General features: G+C 36.6%; 2 protein-coding genes across 2 annotated transcripts in view; one reads left to right on the top strand and one right to left on the bottom strand.

Moving 5' to 3' along the window:
- Positions 1-14,004, top strand: part of LOC112047143 (transient receptor potential cation channel trpm) — a gene marked incomplete in the record, with an annotated part of 316,213 nt that overhangs the window by 159,760 nt on the left and 142,449 nt on the right.
- LOC112047146 (allergen Tha p 1-like) lies at positions 160-5,404 on the bottom strand. The gene is made up of 3 exons (XM_024084153.2): positions 5,262-5,404; positions 3,030-3,211; positions 160-2,374 (listed from the first exon to the last, which is right to left on the bottom strand). Coding segments are annotated over exons 1-3 (375 nt in total). The 5' UTR covers positions 5,264-5,404; the 3' UTR covers positions 160-2,183.

Below are 14,004 nucleotides of genomic sequence, written 5' to 3'. Positions count from 1 at the left end.
TATTGCGTAGGAATTCAATGGATCTCTGTATAAAGCCGCCTTTACACATGCTCTAGGCAATATTGGTAAACTGTGACGCTACAATGGGTACAATGGGGTACCTAGTTGACTCATATCAAATGTAACGTAAACAATATTAATTTCGTATTCGAATATTCGTATCGTTTTTTTTTATTCTTTACAAGTTAGCCCTTGACTACAATCTCACCTGATGGTAAGTGATGATGCAGTCTAAGATGGTAGCGGGCTAACTTGTTAGGAGGAGGATGAAAATCCACACCCCTTTCGGTTTCTACACGGCATCATACCGGAACGCTAAATCGCTGGCGGTACGTCTTTGCCGGTAGGGTGGTAACTAGCCACGGCCGAAGCCTCCCACCAGCCAGACCTGGACAAATTAAGAAAATCTCAATCTTCCCAGCCAGGAGTCGAACTCAGGACCTCCGTGTTGTAAATCCACCGTGCATACCACTGCGCCACGGAGGCCGTCAAAACGTACTAGACTTTGTCCGCGTGGAATTTAGTTTCTCACAAATCCCGTGGACTTTTCTGGGATAAAAATTAGCTTATGTGTTAATCCATGCTATAATATATCTTAATGCCAAATTTCAGCTAATTCGGTTCAGTAGTCGAGGCGTGAAAGAGTAACGAACACTCATACCATCAAAATCATAAGGTTTGTAAATCTCGTGAATCCAAGGATTTTTTTAGGATACAAAGTAGCCTATGTGTTAATCCAGAGTAAAATATATTTCCATTCCAAATTTCAGCCAAATCGGTTCAGTAGTTGCGGCGTTAAAGAGTAACAAACATCCAAACATACATCCAAACATCCATACAAACTTTTGCGTTTATAATATTAGCAGGACTTTACAATAAGTGTTTGCAGTGTACCAATATTAATAAAAAATTGTAAAAGATTATTCTTATTTATCATTATCATTATCAGCCGATGGACGGCCATTGCTGGACATAGGCATCTTGCATGGACCTCCAAGCACAACGGTCTCGAGCCGCCAGCATCCAGCGGCTCTCTACGACTCGCTTGATGTCTCAGTGGTGGCAGTGTTGCTCGACCCCCTACCTGGGGTCGACCCCCCACCTGGGGTCCATTCCAGCACTTTAGGACCCCAACGTCAACAACATAAAATATACACAAAGAATATCTTAATTAAAATTACAATGTACACTAAGAATATCTTAATTAAAATTACTATCATTTAATTTTAATTGGAAATTAAATTTACCCAGGCACACATTTTTACTGTAGAACATCACTTAATCACAGCAATTACTTTTATGAAGCAGACGGAGCGATTTCATTACTTAAAACATACGTATCCAACCGGATTTTAGTCGACGAACGTCGCATACAGAGATACCTACTATTTAGGTCATTTCGAAATTCTACCATTTCTATTTTTTAACAGTATCCTTACTTATATGGCTTTCATTTCGTTCTCATATTTCTGCAGATAGAACATAACCCACTGACAATTTCATACTATAGATAGATTACGTACTTACAAAATCAAATCAAAAACTGATCCACATTTTTGTATTTACTTACATTATATATTTATGTAAGTATATATAGTTTTAATAAAGTATATTTAGTTTTTTTTATTATAAAGAGCCGTGATAACCAAGTGGATAATGACCTCTGCCTCCGATTCCGGAGGGTGTGGGTTCGAATCCGATTCACATGGCCCTCAAACTTTTTAGTGAAGGAAAACATCGTGAGGAAACCTGTATACCACAGAATTTTCTTAATTCTCTGCGTGTGTGAAGTCTGCCAGCATGGTGGACTATTGGCCTAACCCCTCTCATTTTGGAGACTCGAGCTCAGCAGTGAGCCGAATATGGGTTGATAACGAGAGCATCTAAAAAAGCCATTTCCTAAGCTTCACTTCACTTTTCAACAGCTTTTCAGGTGGTCGACATATTTATCCTACACTATGTGCGCTGTATCATGGTGCGGTCGACAGTTCAATTCACTCTTGAAAGTTTGACGCGATTCACGATAATAGTACATATTATGAACGTAATAAGGCAACTGTCACCCGCACCATTCTGCAGCGCACAAACTGTAACAGGTACGAGAATATGACGTTACATATAAGGTGAAACCCATTTCCTAAATGCGCTTAAGTCTATCATTTAATTTTTCCATCAGTATTGTTTTATTTATTTATGGCTTGCAGTTCGTCTTCATACTTCTTTGAATATACACCTTCTGGATCGTACTTCTCCACCAGTTCCTTCCAGTACGCCTGTTCATTCTTCACCAGGTGGCCGATGACTTTACGTACGCTCTCTTTTTGCTCGTCCGTGCAATTGTCGCAGCCTTGCTGCAGCGCTTTTGTTATGTGAGCTACAAAAATACATTACAATCAGTATATTATCTATACTAATATTATAAAGCTGAAGAGTTTGTTTGTTTGATTAAACGCGCTAATCTCAGGAACAACTGGTCCGATTTGATATACTTCCAGTGATAAATAGCCTATATCGAGGAAGGCTATAGGTTATATTATATTTTTAATAAAATCAGGGATTCTTCCTGAAACTACAATAATGTAACCCAAGGTGTACAAAAGTTTTGTTTACATGGCGTGCGCTGCGAAAACTATTGATGTTAGAATAAAATAATGTACTACAACTTTGTAGAACACATCATTTTCTTCAAAAAAATGTCGTGACAGCATTTATTTTCTTTATTTTAGCAAATATAGTATAGTATAGTAAAACACGAAAGTTATTTACGGCTATTAATATGGTTTTGTCGGCTTTTCGTGGAGGATAGCAAAATAAATAAATCATGATATAATCATGATAGGGGTGTGGATTTTCATCCTACTCCTAAGAAGTTAGCGCACCTTCATCTTATTATTGCATCATCACTTACCATTAGGTGAGATTGTAGTCAAGGGCTAACTTGTAAAGAATAAAGAAAAGGCAAACGTACTTAAGTGTATTACACCAACTTCCTAACTCCAGGAAATTATGAGTACTGTAAAATAACTTACATTTCAACTCTTTACCCTCTAGGGTACACCGTCCTTTGTCCAAAACGCATTTTATGTAAGCAGCCAATAGCCTCTTGTTTGCCAAAACCTCGTCAATGTTGACGGAGTTGAATCTACCAGTGTCCACTTGACCTCCGATTTGCACCACTAAAATCAGCACCACAGCTATCAGGAGCTTCATCCTAAAAGAAAAGATATAATATTTTTTTTATTTTTATCCTTTACAAGTTAGCCCTTGACTACAATCTCACCCGATGGTAACTCTCAGTCTAAGATGGAAGCGGGCTAACTTGTTAGGAGGAGGATGAAAATCCACACTCCTTTCGGTTTCTACACGGCATCGTACCGGAACGCTAAATCGCTTGGCGGTACGTCTTTGCCGGTAGGGTGGTAACTAACCACGAATGAAGCCTCCCACCAGCCAGACCTAGACCAATTGAGAAAACCTCAATTGGCCCAGCCGGGGATCGAACCCAGGACGTCTGTCTAGTAAATCCACCGCGCATACCACTGCGCCACGGAGGCCGTCAACAATAATAATCAATAGTATCAATTGACGGACCCGTGATAGCCCAGTGGATATGACATCTGCTTTTGATTCCGGAGGGTGTGGGTTAGAATCCGGTCCGGGGCATGCACCTCCAACTTTTCAGTTGCATTTTAAGAAATGAAATATCAAGTGTCTCAAAGCAAGGAAGACATCGTGAGAAAACCTGCATACCTCAGAATTTTCTTAATTCTCTAGGTGTGTGAAGTCTGCCAACCCGCATTGGGCTAGTGTGCTGGACTATTGGTCTAACCTCTCTCATTCAGAGAGGAGACTCGTGCTCAACATTGAGCCGAATATGGGTTGTTAATGATGATAACGTAGTGTCTTAACTGTTGTGCTATTGAGTACACACTTAAAATATTAGTAATTTCTGTATATGAATTTTTGAAGATTTAAGTATAATTTGTAAAAGAAAGTGAAGTGGATCATTATATATTTGGAAACATTTTGCTTTTTGTCTTTTGTGATTATTATTAATGTTTTCTAATGACATTGTAATCATCATCATCATCATCATATCAGCCGATGGACGTCCACTGCAGGACTTTGTAGGGACTTCCAAACATCACGATACTGAGCCACCTGCATCCAGCGAATCCCTGCGACTCGCTTGATGTCGTCAGTCCACCTGGGGGTCTACCAACACTGCGCTCTGTAGTGCGGGGTCGCCATTCCAGCACCTTGGGACCCCAACGTCCATCGGCTCTTTGAACTATGTGCCGCGCTTATTGCCACTTCAGCTTCGCGACTCGTTGAGCTTTGTCGGTGACATTGCAAGCATATCCAAAACGAAATAGTATAAACACTTATTTTAGTACTTGTTACTTATAATTTGTATGTCTATGATCTACCAACACAATAGTTGTAAATAGTTTAATCGAGGATACAATCAATTGAATAAAATATAAAAATGGAATCTTTTTATACATCGCCGCCTACGCCGCCCAAAAACGTCCTATTCAAGTAAAGGTTATCCCTAGACTTGCTGAATTGGAGTTGATCTTTGGAGCAATTTATACGATAAATGGACTGGGCGGGTACTCGACTCGCATCAATTGAAAAAGTAAGAACTAAAATGGCTGTCTTTTAACCAACTTGGAAAAAGTATATTCCTATTTTCCAACCGACGAAAAACAGAGCGTAAATTATAAAGGGAAAAATAACATTAATATTTTTTCTACCCATTGATCACTTTGAAGTCGGTGCGAAGTGTGGTGTTGACTTTAGTCGTTACTAAAAAAGCCACATGAAAGACAAAAATAATGTTTGAGAAACAAAAATCTTTACGATAGGTACGCCTTGAATTATTAGATCGTTGGCTTGGCACCGCTAATGGTTTTGTAGTCGGTTGTATTTTTTGTTTTTGAAATAATTATTTTATTAATTGACAAGTAAGCCCTTTACTGCGATGTTATTTAATGTCAATTGACGATACGGAGATGGCGGTATGTATTTGCTGGGCTAGATTTCTGAGACAATTGATAGAATTATAGCCTAAAATTACCTTTAAATAGAACCTAGGGCCTCACTTTCTTGTCCGAAAATTACATGTATAGAATAAAAATTTGACTATTCCTTTCACTAACTGAATTTTATTTTCATTTCAGGTAAGTTCTTCAGACACGTCTCCAATTGAAAACAATATGTACTAAACGTATGTATTCAAAAGTATTGTAACTTACATTAAATTATAAATCCCTTTTTAACGCACTCATGAAGTTAACTTCTAAAGTAGACACTAAACTAATGAATCATTAACAATTTTCTTCATTTTATACTATCAGACGATCCTTGTAAAGAATTCTAACAACAATTTACATCTATTTATCTACAATAGACACGCGATGAGATTTTAATTCGATTGAATTTTCTATTCAATGTCAACTTCATTAAAATTTATAAGTGAATTTCTACGGTCGTTGACATTGGCCTGATTAATTATTTGTTATATCATTAAAGAAATTCCTCATTGGTTCCGTAGTAAGCTGGTTCGGCTACGGACAATGAGGTCCAGGGTTCGAATAGGCCAAAAAAATGAATTATATGGGATTTTTCTTACAAGAAAAATCTTCATAGCAGTTCAAGTTGGCGGTGTAGGTAAGTATACCCTAGTGCCTTGAAGAGCACGTAAAGCCGTCATTTTTGCGCCTGCTAGGCTATTCTGTAACGATATTATTATAATTCGAATTCACCTCTATCTCTCTCTGTTTAACACGATACTATAGAATGAGAAAGATAGCGGTGAATTTGAAACTCGCACTTGCGAGTTATACAAAACATCGTTAGAGAATAGCCGTGCTGATCTCTCACCGGTTGTGTTAGTCTGCCGTTCCACCGGACTATGAGAGAGAATAGAGTGCACCTGTGCTTGTGCACACACTTGTGCACTATAACATCTCCTGCGTATATGGTTAATTTCAACATGAGATTGGCCGCCGTGGTTGATAAAACAAAAGTTGGTCTAGAGCAGAGTTCCCGAAACTTTTTCGTATCGTAGACCCCTTGCCATTTTTTTCCGTGTTGGGTAGACCCCCTACTTACCTGAAATTGATTTCCTGTAAATTTCTAACTGTAGTGAAGTTTAGTGTTACAAACTTCTTATTTTAAATAAGATGGTCTGATATTAATAAATAAATAAATATATTTGGGTAATACTTACTATCTAGCCCCGAAGCATCATGTGTTATGGATACTAAGATAGAGCTGATTTCAGGATATAAATTATTCAATTTAAATATATTAAATTCAATCTTATCTAAATAAATTATATTTATTGTAATCCGCCTGGTAATTATCCGAATTTCCTTTATGATCAACCATTCGCTGCCCGCGAGTATTTTATCGAAAAGCCCGTCTGCGTTGAACAAAACCGACAGTCAGGGAATGCGGTTTTAATCTACCGTTGTAAGCCATTAAAAATAAAGTAACGGATACGATGGGCGACCGGTCGTCCATTTAGGAGTCAAGAGGTTAATAATCTGTAGAAAACTATCAATAATTATTGGTTGCTCTATAATGACAGAACTTTGCGATAATGACAGTAAATATAGTGTTGCCACACAGTGAGTTCATTAGTTTTATTTTTATTAACTTCAACTCTTTTAAGTCGCACTATATATGTACAGATTGTTGCATTTGTAGGTACCAACATAAGATTTATGTAAAGAATAAATATAACATGTTACCGCATTCTAGTTTCCTGAATTTCCTCTAGATTTGTTCTGCTAAAATAAATGTAGGAACATTCTAAAACTAATTTGGAGTTTTCTCGTACCACATTGTGATATATTCGTGCAGTGTTTCAGGTGGTCGAAGCCCGGCTAGGCAGGTAGCTACAGAATGGCCCTTCTGGGAGCTGTGCGCTAATAAATTCTTTAGTAAGCTCGTAATATAGTGGCTGGAAGTAATGTACGACTATTTTCCAGACATATTTAGCCTATATTGAATGGCTACAGTATATTGATTAGGAACAGGCATCTATTTTCATATTAAATATTTTTTTAATAAAATAAATTTGTGTGACCTTTGCTTGGACAGTTGGATTTCTTTTTATTTTATATGGGTATAGAAAAAGAAAAAGAACATGGTGACGTAAATAATACATATTTCTCGTATATCGATGATATTATAACACTTGATTTTAACATAAATCAACACTTAATCAATATTCCACAAACGGATTCCTAGATTGAAAACCGGTGTTGACACATCCACAATATTTTTTAAGAGACCTATTTATAAAGGGGAAGAACCTTACAAAATATTTTTCAAGAATTCTTTCATCACCTTATTGGTTACAGCCAAGGATGGAAGTCCGCGGTTATAGCGTTCTAGTACTAAGAGTATCTGAGCTAAACCGCGGAACGTCGTTCCTTGTTGCCTACGGAACCCTAAAAAAGTTGAGAAAGAAGTCATCATTCGCACTGCTCGAAAAAAAGCGTCGAGTTTTAATAACGCTATCGTGTGAACATACGAGTATACCTACTTAGGAATGCATTTGTTGTATTTGAACGCTTTTTTAAACGTCCGTAAAAAAAGCTCCCGTGCGAATGAGGGCTAAGCCCTCCTTAATACATTTCCAATTAGTTATAAGTTCACACGATAGAGTTTTTAAAACACGACGATTTTTTCGAGGAGTGTTGCATTTTCAATTTTGAGTGTTGGAAATAGACCTTCATTTAACTTTACACGATATTTGAACGATTTTTTAAAGTCCATTAAAAAAAATCTCGTGCGAATGGGGGTTGCTAAAGGTTGCTTTTTGCTAAGATATTAGACAGTGAAGTTTAGATATGAATACTAAATTCAGAATTCGAGTTTGCGTAACATTTCGCAACTTCCTTTGAATTTCAATTATTAACGTCGCAGGAAGTAACCAAATTATGATTAGGGACTTTCGTGTTCGCACGCTTTGCTAACATCATTAGATTGTGTATTTTAAATTATCTCTTTGGTAGAGTGATTAGTTTGTTTATCTAAAGGTGTAAGGTTCGAGTCATGGCTCAAAAATATTAAGTTACTTAGTAGTTTACTTTCGAGAAAAATATATTGGGATAAAAAAATCTTCAATAGAATATATTGAGGAAACCTGCATACCAGAGAAGTTTCTTAATTATATTTGTATGTGAAGTCTACCAATCCGCATTGGGCCAGCGTGGCGGACTATTGGCCTAACCCCTCTCATTCTGAGAGGAGACTCGTGCTCAACAGAGAGCTGTTGATGATAAAAAAATCATTCCCACTTATATAGGGGCAGAACCTTTTAATTTAATTTTACCACCACATAGAATTCAAGCAGTACAATATTTTTTTAAAAGTACATTATATTGCACTAACACAATATCCTTTTTAAACACAGACTAATTAGATAAAGACCTGCCTCGCAAGACATTATTTTCCTGTCAAACTATATGATCAACGATCTTATGCGATTATAAACACTGTCTTTATAGAATCGATGTTACATAGTTTACAATCGTGTCCGTTGGTTAAAAACCTCCGTAAGAATACCTTCTTGTGTAGTTAAATGGTGTAAAAAACGAAAAAAAAACTGCTAGTTTAGTATAAGATATGTAAATCTAAGCTCGTTTTCCTTAGAAAATGGCAGAAAATTTTATTCGTGAATTTGGGTGCGATACTAGTCCTTATGTATTTAGTCTGAGTTTTTAAAGTCGGTTAAAAAACATACCCTGGGCATGAAGAAGTTAATGATATCTGAATACTTTCCCACTTTAAAATCACTATTAAGATAGTACAAAGTTCACCAGAGAGTATGCTAACGAATAACACATAGAACTGGGTCACAAGTGCCATTTAGAAGCAGCTTACCGGCAAGCTTATGCAGCAAGATGTGCTTTAGAATAAAAAGCCGTATAGAAACTATATAACGTCCTAGAGAAAATTGAAAAGTTAAAATTCAAATACCATTTTATTGAAGTAATAAACTTACAGGTAGGGTACGTAGGTTTCTCGCTACAGGCTTTGTTTCTTCAATAATAAAATATAATAATAGGAAAATAAAGTAGTAGATTGTTATACGAGGGGCTAAAAAGACCAAGATATATACAAGGTATTTTTAGGGCACGAGCCATAAGACGAGGACCCCTAACCGAGTTTATAATGGAAGTAGACCCGCGTGTTACACAATACTTTTCACTACTCTTGCTCAAAAACACTGTCATATTACCACTCCACAGCGGGGCTAAACAAGCAATTCAATCTCTAGGGGCTGAGTACTAGGCTACTGTTAAACGAAAAAGGTTTAATTCGTAAATAGTTTAATCAAACTAAAATAATGACCTCCATAATACGAAGGAGGTTTTTTCGTAAATAGGATCATCTTAGGTGGGTACGAGTATCTACATAATATGTAAGGCCCTGATCGTTTATTAAATAACATCCTACCTATGTGCTACCTTCTGATCAGTTTGAAGGCGGTGCCAAGCCAGTGATGTTTTAATTAAACACGTTTAAACTACAAAATATCTGTGGTTCTTTCAGAAACAGCTTTAATTAAAACACGACACTGGCTTGGCACCGCCTTCAAACTGATCAGAAGATAGCACATAGGTAGGATGTTATTTTTTGCTTTTTAGTTAAAGTTATTTTTTGAGTTGGAAGTCGGTTGAATTTTTTTTATTAAAATTTTTATTTTTTTATTTTTAGTGTTAGCATACCTACTGCGTGCGTATAGTCACAACCTATCTAAGTGAAAAGTTCTTATCAATACAAAATTATCAAGTCCAAACACAAGGTAGCTACTGTGAACCGTCGCGGAGTTCTCTTCACTGTGCTTCGTCTTCATCACCAGACCCTTAATACAGTCACAATCCATCTAGGTGGAAAGTTCTCATCAATACAAATTTATCAAGTCCAAACACAAGGTAGCTACTGTGAACCGTCGAGGAGTTCTCTTCACTGTCCCTCGTCTTCATCACCAGACCCTTAATACAGTCACAACCCATATAGGTGGAAAGTACTCATGAATACAAATTAATCAAGCCCAAACAAAAGGTGACTGCTGTAAATCCTTGACAAGTTCCATCGTCTGTGTTTTGGCTTCATCATCAGACCAACTCCAAACCTTCATAAAGTTGTAGTGGTTTAAAATACCTTATGGAAACACTAACAAACGCACTACCCGTCTCTACAACTTTCAAAAGTTCCCCTCAATTTCTCCAGGATGCCATTATCAGATCCTGCCATGAAAAAAATGGGACCACCCTGGAAGTAAACCCTTCAAAACAAAAAAAGAATTTTCAAAATCGGTCCATAATTGACGGAATTATCGCTGGACATACATAAAAAAAAAAAAAAAAAAAAAAAAACATACATACAGCCGAACGTAGAACCTCCTCCTTTTTGGAAGTCGGTTAAAAAATAAATTAGAACGAAATACAGCGGTCTTGTCTGTGGAATGCGTATTTTTAATTTTATTATTTGATTTTAATTGAGTTCATTTTGCAGCTGCGTCTGAATTTTAACATTGAATACTGTACTGAATTATTTTATTTTCTCGCAATCGTAGTGAAAATATAGTGTAACACGCGGGTCTACACCCTTTATAAACTCGGTTTATATTTAGGTTTTATTTTAAATACCTTGTATATAATGTGTCTTTTTAGCCCCTTATATAACAATCTACTTTTTTATTTTCCTTTACATGTTGATGTTGATGTTACGCTCGCCCGCGACCTTGTTCGCCCTTAAACCTCCTTAATACGGCCCTGTTATCAGCATAATCCGTTCTTAGTGGACACCTACTAACTACAAACTACCTCCCTGCCAAGTTTCATCTTTGCACGTCAAACAGTTTTCAAGATATTCGTGATGAGTAACAAATATGAAACGAAAAAATGTTGCTTTGACGATCACAGGCAAAACCACCAAATCTAAACGAAAGAAAAACGTAATAAAGGAAAAATGAGAGTTTTAGAAATTAATAAAACATTCTGAAACTGTATCCCCCTGAACGAATCCCCTGGGGCCGCCGTTAAAATACAACAGCAATAATAAAAGAAAATTTGCACCTTTAGATTGAAATCTAGAGTGCTGAAACTGAAATAAAAAGTTAACTTTACGATGGGCGGACGGTAGCGTCAGCAAAAATAATATTAAGACATGAAACTGAGTTTAGCTCAGGGTTGTCACTCCTTGCATCCTTAAGGAGGTGATAGATACGGGGAATTGTCACCCACCGCAGATAAGTTTTTTTTTATTCTTTACAAGTTAGCCTTTGACTACAATATCACCTGATGGTAAGTGATAATGCAATCTAAGATGGAAGCGAGCTAACTTGTTAGACGGAGGATGAAAATCTACACGACCGGAACTCTAAATCGCTTAGCGGTACGTCTTTGCCTGTAGGGTGGTAACTAGCCACGGCCGAAGCCTTCCATCAGCCAGACCTGGACCAATTAAGAAAACCTCGGTCGGCCCAGCTAGGGATCGAAACCAGGACCTCCATCTTGTAAATCCACCGCGCATACCACTGCGCCACCGAGGCCGTCGTTAACAACCTGTATTGATGTAGGATTTTTCCATTTTGTACAATTTGTGCGTCTACCCTACTTAAATACCTTGTGCACACCGTTGTACTCCATCCATCACGTAAACATCGAAGCAATCCAGTGAGGTTAATACAGTGAGAAGACTTAAACGGACCAAACCATTTGAGTTAGTGTTTAGTGACTAGTGATAGTGTAGTGTTAAGTGCTACATGGAAGATCACGTGAACAAAGTGACCTAAAGACGTAATAGTTAGTGAAAGACTAAGATTAAGTTATTGGACATTATCTTAGTATAATAATAATATATTATAAGTTTAGGTTGAAGTTAAATCACTAATTAGTCACATAAGTAGGCGAGATCGTAATTATATGAAGTACCAAATTGGTACTAGGGATGGTAATAGAAAAAAAAGCCGATATACTAATTTCCAAGCTTTTGCCTTAAAACACGCAGCTAGGGTGTTTCAATAAACATAATCAACAGCCCTTAAAATAGTAATGTAATTCGAAATCGGGTTGTTAATTATGTATTAACCGCGCTTTCCTATTTGAATTAGTTTCAGGTAAATTGAGCGTATGGTTTGTTGTCAGGTAAATACACAAGCATTGCTCGGAACAAATTAGTAATTAGTGAGATTCCTGTGCAAACATCTGAGGCGTGTTGTTTTGTGTAAAGCTTTCGTTGAAAATTAAGCTATTGAGCGTTATATACTAATAAGTAACACTCGTATAAACGTAGGTAAATATCGTTTGGTATAATAGTGTATCTATATCTATATCTATTTATGTCTATATCTATATATCTATATATCTATATCTATTATCTATATTTAAAATAAAATTGGTCAAATTCTATACATTTATTCGCAATTTGAGATTTTACTTATACCATTTGTAACAACAAACGTTAGCGTGGCATAACGGATGACAGCGCCATCTAGAATCTATACTTATAATATGAATTTACGTATTTTTTGAAATTTTTTGTTGGTTTTCGATTTTTTGTCTGTTTGTCTGTCTGTCTATCTGTCCGTGTTTTTTTGTTATTCGGGCATCGCGCTGAAACTACTGAATGAATTCAAATAAAACTTGGCGCGGTTTAAGACCATAATACGGAGAAGGTTATAGGATACTTTATTGCGAAAATAAAATGAGAAGGGTGTGAAATAGGGGTTAAAAGTTTGTACCGAAAGTCCTTCATTTTTATAGTTACAGTTTAAAAAATTTGTTCATGAATCATAAAAAATACGAAATATAATGTAATTCAAAAATTTGGTGGTGAAAAAGGGCTTGAAAATTTACATTGATTTCCACGTGGACGAAGTCGCGGGCGTCAGCTAGTCTTATTAATAAACGCTTATTGTCTTTAGGTACAAGCGAGGCTTAATTTTAATATGTATTTGGTATAATAAATAAATGAAAAATAAAATAAAAGTAGAAAATATTCGTCTATGTTTTACCTCGTATCTGCGCCCCTGTCGCATAGTTGAGAGAATCAATTAACTCTCAACTAAAAGCATTGACGACCCTTCAATTAAGGACACAATTAATATGCTATCGGAACGGAATTTATCAACCGAGATCGGACTATATCATTTTATTGACTGACTGATTGTGTTTATAGAGTATTTCTTGTAGTATACTTCTTCTTGTACTTCGTCTTGTAGTATATTTCTTGTAGTCCATCAAAAATATATAAATAGACACGTGATATTTCACGTATCTCAAACGGTGAAGGAAAATCATCGTGAGGATGTCTGCATACCAAAAAAAATTCTTAATTTTCTGCGTGTGTGAAATCTGCCAATTGGGCCAGCGTGGTGGACTACCCCTTCTTATTCTGAGAGGAGATTCGAGCTCAGCAGTAAGCCGAATGTAGGTTGATAGTGATGATGAAAGTAATGAAAAAAGATAGTAGATCTCATGAAGAGCCAATTCTACTTCTGTATTTTACTAAGAAAGCTCTCGAACTCATGAATGAGTAATACCAAGTAAAATGTAGTAGATCTAAATTTATAATATTCAGTGTTTATATTTTGCGCCACTATATTACCCTTCATATTAAATGTTTACTATGTTCTCTAAGGGTTTGTTGAAGATAAGTAATAAGACCGTATTTGCATACCAACATGATTTACTAGTATATGTATTTAATAAGTTGTGTAAGCGTTGTAACCTTGAGTTTGATAGACACCAATTGCGGTTTATGCGGCTTGCGGCTTGTATCTTTGGCGGCTTGTGTCTCTTGCGGCTTTTGCGTCTCTTGTGGCATTTGCGTCTCTTGTGGCATTTGCGTCTCTTGCAGTTATTCTTTCATTCCTTCTTTCCTTCGGTGCTACAACCCTTTGTGGATCTTAGTCTCCTCTACCACTTTTCTCCATTCATTTCTTTTCTTCATATTTTTTTCCGACGCAGC

The sequence above is a fragment of the Bicyclus anynana genome, chromosome 20, assembly GCF_947172395.1.
Source record: "Bicyclus anynana chromosome 20, ilBicAnyn1.1, whole genome shotgun sequence".
Taxonomy (NCBI): domain Eukaryota; kingdom Metazoa; phylum Arthropoda; class Insecta; order Lepidoptera; family Nymphalidae; genus Bicyclus; species Bicyclus anynana.
This window is presented reverse-complemented; position numbering and strand designations above follow the sequence as displayed.

Coding starts and splice junctions, on each gene's coding strand:
- LOC112047146 (XM_024084153.2), bottom strand. Junction 2,375..3,029: donor AGAGGGTAAAGAGTTGAAAT/GTAAGTTATTTT, acceptor GTATTTTTGTAG/CTCACATAACAAAAGCGCTG.